Source organism: Onthophagus taurus, chromosome 6, assembly GCF_036711975.1.
Source record: "Onthophagus taurus isolate NC chromosome 6, IU_Otau_3.0, whole genome shotgun sequence".
Lineage (NCBI taxonomy): Eukaryota > Metazoa > Arthropoda > Insecta > Coleoptera > Scarabaeidae > Onthophagus > Onthophagus taurus.
In genome coordinates this window covers 32,211,980-32,232,403 of record NC_091971.1, presented here as the reverse complement: position 1 = coordinate 32,232,403, position 20,424 = coordinate 32,211,980, and the positions used below count along the sequence as shown (strand labels likewise).

The following is a 20,424-nucleotide window of genomic DNA, read 5'->3' as shown; positions in this document are numbered from 1 at the left end:
AGAATTATTTATGAATTAAAGAGACTCGACTCATTCAAGAATATTTTAAGCAGTCAGATACTTATCTTAACAGAAATCTACTAAGACGATATACCCGACAGTATAAAGAAATGCAACGAAAACATGAGTACTATACTAGAACTGACCGATGACAAGATTTATCCGAATTCAAAAATATATTATGTAGCAATCGGCCAATAATATATCTTCTTGATGAAATAAAGTCAATGCCAACTCGTCTGCCAAAGGTGAAGCTCAAAAGATACTACGAACTGAGTGAGTTGTTTTAAAAAATTATAATATTCGAATATTAAGCAATTTAGATGTTTGTTTTTGTTTTTTGTTTTTTTGACTTGTATGGCAATTATGTATTAATAATATAATTATTATTAACATCATAATGATTTATTGAAATTACAATTTATTATAAAAACGATAAGTAGTATTCTGCCGTCCTTACTTAAATCGTCGTATCTACAGTTTTCCTAATTTTCAACCTAAATGCAAATTCTTGAATATGGGTGTTATTTCTACCTATTTGGCTAAGTAAGAACGTCCTAGCTGCTTTTAAAGTTGCTAAAATATACCTAAACATATCATCCTATCTCCAGTATTAATACATTTCCTAAGTGAGAAAATCGTATCTGATATTTACTAAAGTAAATAATCCTAACTAGCTTTGTTCAGTCTTATGACTATGTACATGAGTATTCAATGTGAAGGCTTTGCTACGTTAAGATGTCCTATGTTACCACGTGCTATGTTAAATTGTCCTATCTCACATTTTTGTTGTAGATAGGATGAATTTACTGAGTTTACATGGGAAAATTGGTTGCTGATTTCAATAAACCTCTCTCACATAGGCTTTAATGGGAAATAATTTACAGAACATAACCTATAAAAATCAGTATGCAAGTAGTCTGCAATCATCCATGTGTTTCCGTGTTTTGTTGCTATACAATTATTGTGAATTACTAATGTACTAATTATTACAATACTAATAAGTGGTGGTGACAAGGAATGCCTGTTGGTAGTCAAGTGCTAATGGTAAGTATAAGATACAGACTCATTAAGATTTTATGATTATTCCAGTTAGTGATAAAAATCACAGCTGATAATGTGTTTGCCGAATGAATTTGCCGAGTGAATAATGTGTTAAAATTGTCCCTATTATTCAATGTTAATGATTTAGGGTTTTATTTTTGTGGTAGAAAGAATGGGAAGTATTTCCATTTCATATCATATTGTAAATTTCCCTAAAGACATTTTAGTTGCACATCTGATAGATTAATAAAAAACATAGGTATACTTAACATAAACCTAGCACCTTCATTTGCTTCTACCTTGCTGTCAATTAGGTTATAAGAAAATAAATACCGATTGCTGGATGCCTTTCTCGCCTGCGTCGATTTCATCTTTTTCTATCAAATATAAATAAGTAGTCTGGTAAGTTTAATTTTTGCTTTTAGAAAAATGGAATCTCGCGGTAAAAAAATTGTATCCATGGTATTAAATAAGAAGTTACAAGAAAAAATTTCTCAACTAAAGAGCAATAGGGAACCTAAACAGAGCAGTAATGATGATGATGATCCCGATTATCTACCGCTATATTACGATTCCAGCAGCGTCAGCAGCCATCATAGTAACGTTAGTGATTTGGAAAATTATTCTGAATATGGGAACCAGATTGCGAACGATGGAACTAAGTTCGAAAATGAAGAGTACTGAATTCCTATGGAACCCGATAAATCCACGAGAATCACTATGCTATCAGATATAACATTGGGACCAATTTCAGGAAATCACATGGCACAAGGAAGAGAAAACAATCAAGAAACAATGTTTGAAGAAAATGAAATGTGGATTAAAAACATGTTAATAAGTGTAGTAAACCAAGTTGTTAATATGCGTGAGAATTTAGAAAAATATGTGTATACCAAGAAAGGGATCATTCGCAAGCGAAAAATGTTTGAAGCACCTCTTGTTGAAAGGAAAAAACAAAAATTACAAGAAAATGCATACTGTTAAATTACCATGTATGAAATGCATAAAGAACTGCCCGAAAAAAATAAATGTTGAGACAAAAGGAAATCAACTCTCAGTTCTGGGAAATGAACAATACTAATCAAACATCATTCTTATTTGGATGCATAAGAAAGTGTCAAAAAGGAAGAAAAACAACAAAAGGACGTTCAAGAAGGGAAAACTCATTTAAATATTTTCTTAAAGATGTCAATGGCATAGACACGTCTGTATGCAAAACGTTTCTCCTAGCTACATTAGGATTCAATTCTTCCAATGACAGTCTCTTGAAATCCGTCCGAAACACTGAATCTACAGCTATTTCACCGAGGATTGATAGACGCGGACGTCATCCTAATCACGCAAAAATAATTAAGGAGCATATTAAGTCCTTTCGTCCAGTTATATCCCATTATAGAAGGGAGCATGCTCCAAACAGACTCTATCTGCCAGCTGATATATCTGCTACCCTCATGTATAAAGACTTCAAGGAAAAGAATGCGAATCTTAAACTGTCTTACGAGCTATATAGAAAAGAAATAAGAGCAATGAATATTTCATTCGCGAGACTTGGGAATGAGGAATATTTTGAATGTAAAAGTTTAACTTACACTCAACAACTACTCTTCATCAAAAAAACAATTTACCCGAAGATTGCGACTCATGCATGTTATGGAAAAGGCATAAGGAAAAATACAATATTGCCAGGGTGGAATACCAAAAGGATGGGAAACAATTCATAACTGATAAGTTGGTGGTGACTTACAAAAGGTATGCTTAGCTAAAGTTAAATTTTTTTTAAGGACTGAGAATTTATTATATCTTTGAACTTCCAGGTGATCATGCTGCCACGGGCGGATATGTTTAAGGAGGTTATTTTCATTCCAAGACTGATTGCCTTTAATGAGTCCTTTGTACCAGTTGGTCAATATACAAAGTCCACGAAACCTCTGGCGGTGGTGTGGCACGAAGTAATCCGAGATAGGAAAAAAGAAGATTTGATTTCAACATTTTATGCGTTTCTATTGAGAAATAGAGACGTGTCTAACATAACGATTTGGCTGGACAATTGTGCAGCCCAAAACAAGAATTGGGCTTTATTCTGTTTTTGTATCTACGCTGTCAATAACTGTTCAGAATTGGCCTTGAAAACTTTGGAAATTCCACCGTTAGGTGGAAAAATCACTTAAGAGAATAGGGAAGGTATTAGACTTTGATGATTTCAAACGTGCAGTTAACGATGCAAACTCTTCTAAAGTTGACATTAAAGACATGACTATCAAATACTTTTTTGACTGGAAAGATTTTAGTTCCAAATACAAAATTCAAAGGATTCCTAAAACATATTTGCAAGATATGTTACATTTGGTATTTAGGGAAGGAGAATACGTAATGTGGTATAAAAACAACTTTCTTGACGATAATTTTGTCAAACTAAATTTTCTGACAGCCAAACACTTCAAGCAAGGAATGCCGAAGCCTACTTCCAATCATGAATGCCGAGGAATATCCGAGACGAGGAAAATTTTGGGAGCATGTACCCATATGTGCTGACGGCAATAATGATGACGAATTTATGGATGAGGTGTAATAAGTTTTTATTTTATTATTATTAAATTATTTTTGAGGATTTGAACATTTTAGTTTCCGGTTGACAGGATATAATTGTTTTACCACTCCTATCACAGAAATTTTCAGCTATGTTTACTGCATGAATAGCTATATTTTTTACCAAAATACGTATGTACTGTTTGTCAATAAACTTGATAAATCATATATTATTTAGTAGCATTCCTTTTTCTTTACAGTTTTCTATATTTTAGGTGTAATTTTACTAAGACATAACATCTTATCTGCACATTTCTCTACATTCAATTTCAAATTCAGTTATAACTAAACTTACACTTTTTTAATCGTAAATAATGAAAATATCCATACGCTTTGAGATGGCATACAAAGATTGAAAAATAAATGTTGAAAGATATGGACAGCGATTAATTTTCCCTTTAAATTGAATTATCTCAGTTTCAACATTTTGTCACTTAGGATGATTTCAGTAAGGACGGCAGTATTTGTAATATCATGTCCAAGAGCTATAAAAAGGTGGTTTTGAGAAAATCGCGTTTAAACTTTCGAATAAGAAATACTGATTCTTTTCAATGATTTTTCAACTAATCTAAAAGTACAGGGCTATTTTGTACGTATATTTAAGTTTCGTTGCCAATAACAATATGTGTATAATGAATTCATATTATAATTATACAAGAAGTACTTAGAATTTTGCTTTCATATACTGCTGTTAATGTCACAGAATACCTCGGTAATTTTGTTGTAAAATACTATAATTATTAATTATTCTCTTAGAAATAAGGAATTTAGCTTTACTTTAACGATTTTTTGTTAATATTTAATTTTATATTATTAAAACACAACATTAAAAATTCATAACTTTAATTGAAATTTTAAGCCGATTTGATTGTATTACAGAGAAAAAAGTTTATCAGTGAAGATCTGGGTGTGCTAAATCTCACTGAACAAAACTCGTAATAGAAAGTGCCGAAGAAACTGATGTGGACGATGCTGGAGCTTAAATACTAGGAGAATGGGCTTATCCGTAAAGAACAGTTTGGTTTTAATGCGGAAAGTTGAAGAGTATGCGATTGGGAGGATGATGGAGGTGGTAAAATGCAATTAGAAATTATTTCCTCAAGATTTTTTCAAGGTTAATGATTTATAACCTGAATAATATTCAAATTTTGTATTTTTGTAAACATAATTTCAGTTGTCATCATCAATATCATCCTAAACACTAAATTTATTTCGACATTAATAAAGAATGCTATTAACCCTGACCCATTAACACAATCTGACAAAATAAAATTTATTACCCATGACGATATTTTTTTGTCGCTTATTTTTTATTTCAAATTATTCGGCGTCAACTGACATCAATTGAAGGTCGATAACCTGCAGATGTGTAAATCCTCTTTAAGATGAGGACAACTGCGACGAACGACAACGATTTGGCAATACTTGTTCATGTGTGTGTGTGTCTAAAACGAGGATTGTATAATATTTCTCTTGTTAAAGATTTTTTGTAATAGGTGGGGTGGGGAAATGTCTCCAGGATATTAACACAATACAGGGTGCGGTGGGGAAAATGTCGATTTCTTCGCCTCTATTGATGAGTATAAATATAATTCTTCCCGACCAAACACTTTAAAAACACGAGGAACTCTCATCCTAAGAGATAACAATCATTAACTAGTAGTTTCTTGATCACCACCATGAAAGTCGTAAGTACTTAAAATTTATTATCGTTCCTAAATTCGAAGTGCGAAAGTTTAAGAAGTGAAAGTAATGTTTGGTGTTGTTTAGATTTTTGGAACTTTTTTCTTTTATTTGAGCGTCGTTGGATTTCCGCAAGAAACGCCTATTCCTATTTTAAGACAAAATCAAGAGGTCAATATCGATGGATCTTACAGATGGAGGTAAAGTAAAGTATACTTCCTATTTTTTAATAAATCTATTTATCTGACTAATTTAGTTATGAAACTGGTAATGGAATAGCAGCTGAAGAACAAGGATTCTTAAAGAAGGATAGCCCCGACCAAGAGATTCAAGTTGCTCAAGGTCAATTTAAATATAAAGATTTAGATGGACAAGATATCGAATTAGCTTACATCGCCGATGAGAATGGTTTTCAACCTCAAGGAAACCACCTTCCGACTCCTCCACCAATTCCACCATCGATACAACGAGCTTTGGAATATTTAGCTACTTTACCCGATGAGGCGAATTCAAAAAAGAAATTTTAATTAATTTTAGATAATTTATTCAATTAAAAAATTTGTTAATAAAATGTGAATAAAAATTAATAAATAAAGGTTATCTTTAAAAGTTAATGTTAATTATATGTGATTATATGGGTAAATGTAAATGATAGGTTTTAGAATGGCAATGGTTTTAAGTTGAAAGTTTGAAGTGAAAATGTTCGAAATGCAAATGTAAATCGTAAAGAGATGTCTTGACATTTTCGAGTTATTTTTATAAGGAAGATTATGAAACAATTTCAATTGGTAAATGATAGTAATTACTTCGTAAAGGAATTTAAATCTTAAAATGTCGTAATAATCCGAAAAGTAATAACCCGAAAGCGGAGAACGAAAATCCTATTTTTTAAAGAACAAAAGGAGGAAAACCAATGTAATAATCTTCATTATTCTCCTCAAACCTTGAACGTATAATTACAGGAAAAGACATTTCACTCTTTCTTAATCATAACGTTCATATTTCGTGTTTTGAATTCATTTACACTTTTCAAAATTTTTTTATTTTGTATTATCAGCCTTCAAATCATACTTTTAAAGCTTCATCAAACACAGATATTTACAAAACACATATTTGTATACTGATTATTTCGAAGATCAAATATGATATTATAAAATCTGTATTTGTTGGTCGTGTGACCTTTCTGGTTGGCATTTCGATTATTAAAATGTTATTATCCATCCCTCCTTCTCTTGTCTCTTCTCTTCTCATCGTCCATATCTAAAAAATTTTCTATCCGACATCTATGAACGGTTTAAACGATTATAAGTGCCACAACTTCTTACGGCATATTGCATATTTACGGTTAAACTTCAAGGTTGCAATAAAAATTGTTGTGTTGAAAAGACAATCGGCCGTTTATTAATCGCTTTTAATGGGTGATCTTGGAGGTTTTTAAAATTTATGACATTTTATGTTGTACATGTTATTTTTAATTGGATGTAGAGGAAAATTATACTTTGAGATCACTTTAGAAATCTTTTAAATATCTTTCATTATTTAATTATCAAACTATTTCGTTATCGTATTGTGAAGCAAGAAATTTCGAAAAGTTTAAAAATTGTGTAGTAAGTCATCATAAATTACACATTAAGAAGTTAATTGTTGAGTTGACTTTTCCATAATGAAATTTAGAACAAAAATTAAGTAATTTTAGATTCACTCATTTATGAGGATTAACAAGTCAATGAATGAAAAAAAATAATTATCTCTTCTTTAAGAGGATGTGTGATAATTAATGTGGATTTCATAAATGATATTTATAGATAAAAGTTTAGAAAAATTTGTAGGTAATAGTTCTGTTTTTACACATTTTTATTGAAAAAAAAATATATAAATCATAATCTTGGGGGACTTAAATGCGACAGTTGACAACGAGATTATATCTGGCATTAAAAAATGATTCACTAGAGGATGACTCAACTAAAAAATTATAGCAACGATGGCTTGAGAAAAAATTTCGACGAACAGGGCGACACTGACATAGCATAGAAAAAATTACGTCCAATTATAATGAAATGTTCAAAGGAAGCATTAGGGAGAAAAAATGAAAAACAGAATAAACGCAAACACCTACTACAATGGAAGTGCAACATACTGATATCAATCTTCAATAAGTGTGAAAAGACAAACCGAAGCAATGTAATATAGCAATATTGTTCTTTACAAATTTAACCAAAATAAAATTTCCTACATCAGGCTTTTTGTCAGCATACTCTTTCAAGTTGTCATAAACATCCACACTATGTGAGCTATCGGAAGTCACTGCATATTCAACTTCTTCATCTGTGTCCGAGGACTATTCATTATGCTTAATCTTTTTTGTTTGTTTCGTTCGTTTTCGTGATATTTTGTTTTCATCTTGAAGCTCTTTAATACCGGTTTTATTTATATTCCGACATCTTTTCTTTTCTTTTTCTATAAGATCTTCTTTTTTTGACGATGCTGTGATTATAGTACTTTTGCTTCTTTTTCTTGGCTTCCGATCTAGTTTTCTTGGTTGTGCCTTAGAAATTCCTTGAAATTCATGAGGGCTAATGAATATTTTTGTAAAGAACGTTCAGGTTCTGGTGTGGAATGTCTAATGTTAGAACTGTCACTTTTTGTTAAGCTGTCTGTGGAAGGTCCTAGAGAGCAATTATTATTTTCTAATCTGCTGTCTTGACAACCAACGTTTAACAGTGCATTAGTAAGGTTTTGGTTATTAAATTCTCTGTCAGTAACAGCCGAACTCAAAAAATCAGCGTCTGAAAACATTGATGCATCGAAATGGTAAATACCAGTTTTTTTGAACCCTGATATTATATTCGTAAGAGTTAATACTTTCATATGTGCCTGACCAACGCACTTAGCAATGTTATAAATTGTTAACAGTTTTCCAGGTTTTTTCATAAGCTATGATTGACATGCAGCATTATAATACGATTTAAATGGCCCAAAGACCTAAACATCTAACATCTCACACCCAAACATCTAAAGGCTGTAGTTTATTGCTGCAGTGTGGCGGCAAAGTAAGGAGATGAACGTCTGCTGCTTTGGCTTTCTCTACAACGTTGATAGAAATGTGACTTTCATGGTTGTCAAAAATCAGTAAGGTGGACCTATCGTGCTACTCTGAGAACGATGAATGAAATGATCTATAACTTGCGAAAATAATATTGTGTTCATCCATCCACTTGGATTTGCAATCCCAAAGTTTGTTGCCACAACTAACGTTAATCATATGTTTCTTAAAATATTTATAAGGGAAAATCATAATAGGCGATAAATGAGTTCCTAAAGCACATATGATGGCACAGGTCGTGACTAGCTGGCCCCTTTCGCCGCTGGTACTGGCATTTACTTGTTTTACGCCTTTCTCCGCAACTATCTTTGTAAGTGTATGTACTGTAGTAGTACTAGTTTCATCTAGGTTGTATACTCGAGAAGGGTCGCCAAGTTCTGGACGTTGTTCTACTAAACCTTTTATGTTCTCGAAAAAATATTTACGTTATGTTTAATAAAAAATGTCAGCCTTGATATGCTACACGCCTCTGGCTTACGAATACTCACAGTTTTCTGTCTTTTTAGGAAACCAATCAAGTCCAGCTAGCTTATTATTTTTCCAAGATCCTGGAATCTTTTTGTTATTTCGAACTACTCATTCAAACGCCAATTTTCTGACTGCAAGAGGCGATTCCGTATGCCATCTTGTTACAAGTTGTTACGTAATCAGATAAGGATTATTCTTCATCCACATCAAATATTCTGTTAACAGTGTAATTAGGTTCCATAGAAATTCCTTCAAGAGGTATGCTTTCTTTCTTTCGCGCATAACGAAATAATGTAGAGTATTTAACTCCAAAAGCTTCAGCAGCAGCACACAATGCTTGAAATCAGTATAAATGACGTACAAAAACAATTTTTCTTGTATGTTCCGCAGAGTGTGGATATGGTGTATAGTTGAGCTACTTTTCCTAAATCCATTTTGATATTGGCCCAGAGGTATTTCGAAGTAAGATTAAAGACGTTAATATATTATGACTGATAGCACTTTGTAGTGTGAAGTCTTTGTAGTTGTTACAGATTAGTTTGCCTTCCTTTTTATACATAGATGGGCTAAATAACACCTACCTTACACACTTCTAAAATTTATTCATTTCTCCACATTTTTTTGTATTAATTTATGTATTTGTCTTCACAAGTTCTCTCCTTGTGGTTTTAATAGTGCAGCAGATATTGTATCCTTTCCAGGGGATTTGTAATTCTTTAACTTTTTCATTGTTACACTGTTTCTTCGGATGTCGGTTTCTTACTACCGGAACTAATATATTTCTGATGTCAAAAGCTTCACGAAGTATTCCTTCCATCTCTTTCTAACCTCCATCCTTTTATTCACAATTATTCCGTTGTCATCCTTGCATACTGGTATATTTGGTTGATACGTTTTGGTGGTTCTTTTCACGCACTTTAAATTTTTTTACTTTCTTGTTTGCTGTTATGTTTGTTTTATTTTTGTTAAGGCTTTCACTTTTTCTTCTTTAAGATTGTTCATACTCAGCTCTGTTCAATCTTGTGTATTTGTTGTAGGCATGTTCTGTGTGTCCCATTTTTTTTCAATTCCATCTTCTTGTTTCTTCTGATGTGAAAACTTTTCCAGTTTTTATTCAAAGTTTTTCCTTTTGTTAAAATCTCCCAATACTCTTACATTCCATATTTTGATGTTTCTAAACATGTTTTGGCTCATGGGGGTATCTCGAACCATTTTGAAATTAGACAAGGGAGGCTACTTATGACATATGTGTAATTACTGTGTATTACGATATGTTGTTTTAATTTTTTGGATGTTACGATTAACTAACAAAGTTTTATATAATGTATTAACTTGATACAAAAAATGTTTGACCTCATTTCAAAATTTTAGATTATGGAATTTCCTCTCAAATATTAAAAGGTTTCTTCGCTCTCTGACTGTTATGAATAGTTACGGAAATTTTTTATTAATATTTATTTATAAAATGTCAGCCTAAATTATCATTTCCTAGAATGGCAAAGTTATGAGCTGCTATGGGAAATATATGTTCGCTTGCATAATTATTTAAGTTTATGCTTAATAAAGTTGTTGCTACAGGTTACTATTTTGTTAATTATTCAGAAAAAAAAAAGATTGCACCGTCAGCTGTTTTCGGAACCACTCACAAAATTGTATTCGAAGTTGTAAATCACGCTCATTTAATACTTGATTGGATTATGCAACAATTGCACACGTAATATGCACCATACTACAATTAACACATCAATTGTAATAGCAATAAACAGTAAATTTACGTTTTCATTTCTGGAATGTACAGCAACGGACTCGGGTCAGAATGACTTTTTGAAAATATTAATACTTATTAATATTATTTACCAATCATAAATGGTTATCTCGGAAACGAGGTTAATTAGACAACGCATTTAATAAGCAAAAATACTATATGCCTTCAAATGTGCATTTAATGTATTACTTACAACCTGCTGAATATGATAAATTGCTTACAAATCTTGTTCCGTAATCTACACTACATGAACTAACATTTAAAGGAAAAATCAGAAAAGATTTTCACGTAAATTTTACAATTACTTTTCCGAACTACAACTCAAAGAAATTTAGAATAATGTTATAACCATCTTTTTATTAGCAGCATAAATTTAAAACGTCCCGAATTTTAGACAACTTAAAATTTTTTGCTTCCATCGGTAATTACTGCAGTAATATAATTCTCTTATCGTTGTATTAATATCAACCACTTAGCAAAGTGGATTCCACTCAATCTTCAGTACATCAAACTATAGTAAATTGGTATTACTACGGCCAATATTACGATAGGATTTCATACGTTTTGAGGAAGTGTGGATCAAATCATGACTAGAATGTTGAAAAGCTGATAGTTAACCATGGGTAAGTATACAGCCCGAATGATATGTACTACCGAAATCGATAAAGAGACGATATAAAGCGAGATGGTGGGTAGTTTGATATTACATCGGATACCATAAATATACAAGAAAAGTGTTGTAGTAGTTAAATTTGAGACCTGCTATACTTCAACATGTTAAATATATCATTACTCAATCGGTCGGTGTGTAGCTTAACTGTAGGCGACCTCGATTAGTTTACATAACACTGATCAAAGTTAAAACTTTTCAATTTTAAACCTTAGATATTATTATTAGGGGTTATAATTGGCCTGAACCTGGAACATTCACACTTTTTCTTCTTAGGCTTGAGTTGGGGTTACAGTGGCTTGTCGTATATCAGTAATATCGGTATAAGAGCTTATAACCAATTCAATGCATGTATTGTTGTGGAAAAATCACTACATTAGGATTTTGGCTTATTCGTCCAGCTGCGGCGATTATGGTTGCACTGAACTTGGACGATTGATGACTAATGATATGAATGTTGAATTGCTACGGATTGAGATTATCTTGAATCATGTTAAACATATCACACTCACATCTTTAATATTAGCAGTTGGTGGATCTGTGCTCAATTTTTGCTTTTTATTTTTTTCTATATCTGTAGCATATAAAGAGAAAGTATTGTAATCAAGCAAAAATTCCACATTGATATGTTGATTAATCTGTATAATTTGACAGAAAGCTGTATTGATTTGATAGTTCATAATAGGTAAGAATCGGCATAACTGAATTAGTTTTTCAGCTGTTTAAGAAAATCTTTTCTAACTGTGCAGGTAACATGTTTCTAATAGGATTCCGTTCTTTTCCAGAATCGTTTTTTTATCTTTAATCAATTTTATTTCTAGACGAGTAGATTAACATAAATTAATTTAGATTAATATGACAGCAACAAATTACATCTCTAAAGAAACCTCGTCACATACAAAATTCTTAAACTTCTTATTAATACTTGACTAACTTTTAATTCAAGTAGATATCTTGCGTAAGCATCCTTTTAAGTCGTCCGTGGATATTCATCTGCTAAGTGCTTCTGTATATTGTATGCGTTCGTGAAACCGAGATGTATTGAGGTTATAAAGGTTATTATATGACCTATTTGTAATTAATTGTGTAGTTGACCATTAGAAATGTACCACTTGTAGTATACTGTAATTCGTAGTATCTTAGAATAAATTAGTTTTGTCTCTGTTTTATAATCTTTTATAACTTGCGCCTGTTTATTCCAGAGGTTCTTTGGGTGCATCATTACAATGTGATAGTGTTCTCATTGTTTTTATATTGCATCCAAGTTGATCCTTTTACCAAGTTGCATTTATATAATAATTATTAGGTAGTGCCAAAGCAATTATTTGCATGTATCTAATGCCTTCTACGACGCGTATGTTTAGTAATTAAGGGTTAATGCAGCTTCGAGAATTGTCCAATTATTAATCACGATATCTTCTTTTCTCTCAAAAAATCCTCATTGGTATGAGATTTGAAAGTTTTAATTTTTTAATTTTCATTAAAATGTTAACCAGATTACTCAACACATAACTAAATTTTAGTAAACTTAAACGTACATAAATTATTTATAAAAATAAAAAGTGTTAAAATTATCGTCCATAAATCGATAATTTCCGTGTTTCTCTTTTTCGCATCGTCGTAGAAGTTATTTCGATGTAACATTTAGAAACTTAAAAAAATTTCTACCTACATAATTCTAAAGATATTTTAATTACTGAAGCTCATAGATAAAGTTGTCTTTTTATAAGAAACGCTTAAATTAAACTTTAATTATATATTAAAAAATAAAGATAACCTTCTCCTTCTATATCATAACCAAACCTTAATTAAAAACGTTTAAAATAGCGGTTTATTACGCAATTTATTATAAATTTTTTTGAAATGAGGTATAATATTAATTTAGGAATTACTTGTTTGCTTAAATTGCGGCTATTTTTTCTGAGAAAGAATTGAAAAGGTTGAGTGTAATTGTGTTGCACATCAGCAAATTGGCATAAAATAGGAGGAATTCCTTTCTTTAATGGTTCTTCTCCGGTCGTTTTGTGTGTATGTGTGTGTTTGTGGCCCCGCCCAAAAAATCTCAAAGGAGATGATCTAAGGTGCATCTCTCCCATCTCGCTTGGTGCCCCCTTTTGCTGTGTGGCCGTTTCTTTCGGGGCCGTCCTCCGTTTTCCTCCTATAAATAGAGGTTGCACTTCTTTGGACTATTACATTGAATAAGGTGTAGTGAATAAAGTGACCAACAACCAGTACTGCTTCAAATCACCAATATGAATACTTGGGTAAGTCTTCTTAATACATATTGGCAAATAATTCTTAAGCGTTATTTAAATAGTAACATTAGTTAAATAAAAAAAAAATTCGTTTGTAGATACTTTTCTTAGGCATTTTGGGTTACGCGTCAGCTCAAGGAAGATTCCGACCAACAGGAAATATTGCTCCGGGACAACAAATTGCTATTCTTAGACAAGATAGTGTTTTAAATCCGGATGGGTCGTATCAATGGAGGTGTTATTAATAAAAATAAAAATCAATTAAAAAATCTTGATTTATTTTGTAATTTCTAGTTATGAAACGGAAAATGGTATTTCAGCAAATGAACAGGGCCAATTGAAAAATGTTGGTGGAAAGGAACCGGGAATTGATGCTCAGGGTGGATTCCAGTACACAGCTCCGGATGGAACTCCGATCCAATTAACTTATAGAGCGGATGAAAATGGTTTTCAACCACAAGGAGCTCATTTACCGGTACCACCACCAATCCCAGAAGCGATAGCACGCGCTTTAGAATGGATCGCGGCTCATCCGGAACCGGAAAATCAACCTGGAAGACGGTTTTAAGGCGACACTTTAATTCTTATATCTATTTAATATGTTGTCATCTTTTAAATCCTCAAAGCTTCTTCTCAACCGCCACTTTTTGCGATTTTCTCTTTTATAAGTTTCTTTATTACTTATTTTTGGAATTTATAAAAGAAGATAATTGTACTAGTAATAATGTGTTTTTTGTTGAATTTGTATAATGAAGCTTTTTGGAACAAATTTGAACACGATTGTTTGACGGATTTGTGATTTTTTATTAATTATTTTTACGCTATATTTGTATATATCACTTAAGAAGCTTCAGGATGTGTTTAATTCATTAATTAATGTATTAGTGTGTTTTTTATGTTGTTTTTCGATATTTATTTGCAGAGTAATAAATTTTAAGGAGCATTATCAAGATTTAATTTTTTTTTATTTAAAGAAAATCGAAAGCCGAAAAAAAATTTCAAATAATCACCTAACCCATTAACCGGATATATTTTCTTAAACAAGAAAGTTTCAGCTTTAAAATAATATAAAAGTTATTTATAATTTTCAAAAATAAGATATTCAAGTTTTTTTTGAATATTATCATTTTTTTTGCAATACATCTAAAATGTGAAAAAACATTAAACAATAACTTTTATAATTGCTAAAAAAAGCAAGACTTTAGCTTTAATTTAGTGCAAGAACTATTTATTATCTTTCATAAATATGATCTGGATGATATCTTTAAATTCAACGATTATTCTCTATTTTATTCTTAATAGTCAGATATCTTTTATAAAACTTCTTTCAAAAGCGAGACAATTATGTTTGTATCTATTAAAAATAGAAAGTATAAACTTTAATTTGTAATGTCAGAATTTTTAAAAATGTAATTTTTCGAACTTGTCATACATTAGCTGTTTAGGTTTAATCCAAAATAGTATTGTCTTTATAATTTAACAGTAACCGTAACTTCAATTAATTTAAGAGCTTACAAGCATTATGAATAAAGTTCAGCGAACATTATTACTGTTTTTAAATTTTAAGATATAGATAGCCAACAAAACAAATTGAAATATCTAACTTTAACGTGGCACTATGTGTTGCTAAATTATTATCAGAAATAACTTCAATGTAAGATAAAACCATGATCTCAACTATTTTTGTAAATATGTTATAGTGATATACGTTAGTGGCTAATAAAAATAAAATGCTTCTGTAGCTGCAAATTTATCTATTAATTTCAAGTCAAGACATGTTCAGAAGAGAAGAAGACTACAGCCAGTTTTTTAAATATATTAGAATGTCCTGCATGTACTGAATTTATATATTTATTAGAAACAGGAAATACGCGTATTATAAGTAGATTCCGTGGAACTTCTATTAATAATTAACCTCTATCTTTTTGCAGATGCTGTCGATAATAACATGGAGAGCATTAGCTTAGCTGTTGAATTTCACTCCACCTTCGCATCCGTCGTATCAAATCGTACAACAACACACTTAGGAAAGAGTCATCATACATAACACGCAGCGCAGGAGGTCTAAGTCCCCACTCGCAACAACCCTAGTAACTAATAACCTAAACAACATTTCCTCTAAGCACCTTGTTGTCTATATATGCACTCTAGTGATCCAGCACCACTCCTAGACACTTTATATTATTCCAGGACGCCATAGACCGGGTGGGATAGACCGCTATCCCATATTTTACAACTGGGCTATACTTTATGTGCTTTTTCACATCTATCCTCGCATCTCTCACTCAATCCCTTAGCCTTCTCATCACTCGCGCCCCTTTTCTTCAGCTGCGTCCTGCTATACCTTTTAACCAAGAGTAGCAAATTTTTCGTCCGACTTTTATGTCACTGCCGTTTCCAACTGCTGTCAAAATACACTACCACAGACCCAACGTTCTTCTGTCCAGCACACACCATTCTACAGCTCACTCCTAATCTTCTAACACTTTCCATCAAACACGTACGGCTCCTAGATGAGCAAAACAACCACGCCCTGTCCAACAATCAGGAGACTACTGCGCTTGCTCCCTCTATTCAATTCACCTGTACCAGTCGTATTCTACCTATTATGTACTCTTGCGCGACACAACTCCAGCTCTCTCCTGTACTCCGGGCATTCCGCATCCAAGATACAATTCGTATTAGATACGATCGTTTTTGATCTTACAATTAGACCACGTCGACGTATTGACCCTCTTCGTCGCACGTCCTGTAAGACTACAGCCCTTTTGAACACGCATGCATCCAAAAAATCAAATTCCCTATGTCCCTATTCTCATGGCACTTCTACATTCAAACCTATCTCAGCTATACTTTTGTTTACCTTTGATTGTGGCTTACTGATAGTGTTCGGCTTATGCGGGACTTAGGAAATAAAACCCTTTCTAAATTTAAAAGAACAAAGAGTCTGGCCGATTGGAATTATTATAAGGATTTGAGGAATCTTGTGAATAATTCTATTAAAAATGAGAAGCGTGCCTATATGACTCAGGAAATCCAAAATTCTAGTAATCCGTGAAAAGTGCTTCGTCGAAATAATTTACTAAAATTTCAGGATCATTGCTTGCCAAATAACTTAAAAAATTGTTCTGAATTAAACGACCATTTTTTGAAGACCCAGTGCTCTGGTGATTGTAGAGTTGATAATCTGATAAACGTTTACAATAACTCTAAGTTTGGCCTTAATATCTTTAAATTTAGCCTCATTTCCGAAAGTTCTATCATGAATGTATTGCAGGGCGTAAAGTCGAATGCTGTCGGTGCGGATGGTATTGGAATTCATTTTATTAAACTGGCTTGTCCTGTAATTTTATCTCATATAGTAAACATAATTAATACTTGTCTACTGGAGGGTGTTTTTCCTTCACTGTGGAAAAAGTCGATTGTCATTCCGGTATCTAAAGTGTCTAATCCCATTGATTTTTCTTCCTTGAGGCCCATAAGTATATTGTGTTCCTTGTCCAAGGCCTTGGAAAAGATTGTTAACAGCCAGCTGATAGACTTCCTGGACTCCGAGCGCATAATTCCGGTGAACCAGTCTGGCTTCAGGGAGGGACATGGATGAGAGTCTGCTCTGAATAACATAGTTGATGACATTGTCATAGCAACTGACTCCAATAAATTGACCCTGTTAGGATTGCTGGACTTTTCGAAGGCATTCGATACACTTAACCATAATTTATTACTGTCCATTCGTAAACATATTGGTGCCGACCTGTTGCGCTGGATTTTTTCTCCAATTACCTTAAAGGTAGAATTCAATCTGTCTGTGTTGACGGTAACGTCTCGGGACCTTTGGAGATTGAGTATGGGGTGCCGCAGGGCTCGGTATTGGGGCCCACCCTGTTTAAGATTTATACTATAAATTTTAATAGTTTTGCTGATTTTTGTAAAATTCATTATTATGCTGATGACACTCAGATCTACCTGTCCTTCCCTGAAAGCCATTTTGAAGAAGGACTTAATGAGTTCAAGCGTGATCTGTTTAGTATTGTCAGTGGGGCTCGGGAATACTGTCTAAGAATTAATAAAAGGAAAACTCAAATGATCCTATTTGGTCCTACTAAATTGAAAAAAATCTTTATCGACAGATTCTATCACATTTCGCTGAGAAATGTGCCTCTTCCTCTGAGTGGGTCTGTTAGGAACCTTGGCCTGATTATTGATGAGTCACTAAACTTTAGGGAACATGTTAATATGCTGTTGAAGCGGGCTTATGGCTCTCTGAGATTGATTTTCAGTAATCGACATTGCCTTGATAATTCTGTTAAAAAACTCTTATGTGACTCTCTCGTCTTATCACATTTTAATTATTGTGATAACATTTATGGTTCATTTATTGACTCCCGCCATCAACAGAAAATTCAAAAGCTCCAGAATTCCTGTGTCCGGCTGATCTTTGGGTTCAGAAAGTACGATCATGTCTCTTTTACTTTTAAGAAACTTAAATGGATGAATATAAAGTCGCGTCGGTATGTTCACAAAGCATGTTTTTATTATAAGATTATTACGGAGCGGAGCCCCCCTTATCTATTCGACAGAATTAACTTTAGAACGGACGTACACAATGTCAATATTCGGTTCAGGGGTAGGTTAATTCCTCCTTCCCATCGTTTGGAATTTTTTAAGAGATGCTTCTCATATCAAATTACATCTGTTTATAATAATCTTCCTAAACATTTAGTGGGTCTACCCTTGAACCGATTTAAGAAATCTTTGTGGAACGGGGTTTTGGGTGTGTGACTGTGGGTTTGTGCTTGGTGGCCTCGGGGGATGAGATTCTTGTATGATATCATTTGGACATTCTATAGTATGTGTGGCTAACCATTGTGCATGTTCGACATTAGCCTATGCCTATTAGCCTTTTCGTCGAAATATGTTAAGTTGAATTTAAGAATAATAAACCAGTAAAAAGTACAAAAATGAATTAATTATAATTTTCATCGTTTAAATCTTTCCTTTTTGCCCAGATTTCATGCAAATTTTCGCCAGAAACACGTATAGCTCATATCTTCTTTCTTTTTCACGACATAGCAGACACTGATGATAATCTCGTTCTCGGGATAGCATCTTCTTCTTCCTGGTTCGCTATAATCGGCCTGACAACCTCCTCCATTCTTTCCACCAACTGCGTGGAAAACTAGGCACGCTGCATGGGATTGCCGGACCTGCCAACATTGCCTACCGAAAACGCACGCCTTTAGTCGAATCAACAGACAACCAACAAACGCAGCCCTACGAAGGAAGTACATATAGGGGTCCCAGCGAGAAACTGTACGACAGCATGTACGCAATAATGGCAGCACCAAGCCACTGCAGTGCCCACGCTACCGCGATTTCACACTCACCAACGTCTCCTAAGTCTAGCAAACCAGATGTTATTGTCACAAGTCGTTTGACGCGGAACATCTAACTGCCAAGTACTTTTGAACTTGTTTTCTGAGGAAGGTTGCAACATACTATCCTAAACATCAAACAAATTTCAACAGGCTCATGGCATAATCCGAAAGTTTGTTGAAAATCATTTAATATACTAATGCATATGACATATTCTAACGAATGCGTGTTACAATGGCGTGTGTCTTCATATTTTCCGACTGTATAGATGAAGATAAATTTGAATCTCAATGTCAACAGGGATTGTCAATGACATTCGATAATATTGACACTTTATCATCACCTCAAGTTCATCGCGTATTCGTTTGATTATTAACAAATCTGACGGTTGTATTAATTAGACAGGTAACTACGTTTCAGATTATAATCTCACAGAGTTTATTTTGTATTACATTCAATGGCACGTTATCAGATAAAAATCTTCGCGTTTCGTTGTATTTCTATTATTTGTCTCTCCTCTTAGGAAAATATCTTCCACCTATCTCGGTTTCTGCCTTTTTCTAAAGGCTGTTGAGGTGGGCCAATATGTGGTGATTGTACTGTCCGATTGCTTCAGACTCATCAGCTTTGATTTCGAGGATCGCAGGATTTTGACCAACGTGCAGCAGCTTCACTAAGTTTGCTATTTGCACTATGATGGATCTTTTTGAGTAACAAATTTTCTTCAAATTTTATTTGTATATTTACAATTAACGTATTTGTTCTCATACTATTTTTTTTTAATGAATGGCTAGACCTATTATAGCGGATTTTAATCATACCACGCCGAAAAACGTGACACCGAAAAAAATATAATTAGGACTAGCTTTAGTTTTCGTAAAGTTAAAAGTAAAGTTAATTGTATTGTAATTTTAATTCGTGAAAATCAATAAAATATAATATATTTATGTTACTTAAATATACAGGAAAAGGTACGTATGGGTTTCCCATTAATAACATCTAAGTAGGATGGAAACTGAAATTTGTTTTGAAAATATTTTACTGTTTTATGCCAGTCTATTTCTGATGGGTGCAATGTAGATCAATAAAGGTAGCTTCAGTTGCAGCAATAAAAAAAGAAACTTTGTCTTTTATAAACTATTTTACATTCAAACCGATTTCGTCAGAAAATATTTAATAATTTTTGCAATAATGTTGGATAATTGTTAAGCTCTAAATGTATCATTGATATTAAAAGTGTTTATTTCGGAAATTAAATGACATTTCCAAAATATATAATCTTTATACATTCTAAAAATTATAATAATTTTTGAGGAATTTAAGTTTTCATGAATTTTTAGATGTAAAGGAAAAAAATTATTAACCTTGACGACCCACAAAATATCGCTTAATTTAAATAAAATACAACTCAAAAACTAAAAGTTTTATCGAAAACGAATTACATCATAACGAAGGACACTTTGTTCCTTATAAA

At 32.8% G+C, this 20,424-nt stretch overlaps 2 protein-coding genes across 2 annotated transcripts; both read left to right on the top strand.

Moving 5' to 3' along the window:
- Positions 1-5,243: 5,243 nt before the first annotated feature.
- On the top strand, positions 5,244-5,840 carry LOC111420336 (endocuticle structural glycoprotein ABD-4-like). The gene is made up of 3 exons (XM_023053311.2): positions 5,244-5,318; positions 5,401-5,513; positions 5,570-5,840. The coding sequence occupies exons 1-3, from the start codon at positions 5,310-5,312 to the stop codon at positions 5,838-5,840; spliced, it is 393 nt and encodes a 130-aa protein (XP_022909079.1). The 5' UTR covers positions 5,244-5,309.
- A 7,648-nt stretch (positions 5,841-13,488) lies between these two features.
- LOC111420339 (endocuticle structural glycoprotein SgAbd-4-like) lies at positions 13,489-14,526 on the top strand. The gene is made up of 3 exons (XM_023053314.2): positions 13,489-13,583; positions 13,673-13,809; positions 13,869-14,526. Exons 1-3 carry the CDS (start codon positions 13,572-13,574, stop codon positions 14,140-14,142), a joined length of 423 nt encoding a protein of 140 aa, XP_022909082.1. The 5' UTR covers positions 13,489-13,571; the 3' UTR covers positions 14,143-14,526.
- The last annotated feature ends 5,898 nt before the right edge of the window (positions 14,527-20,424 follow it).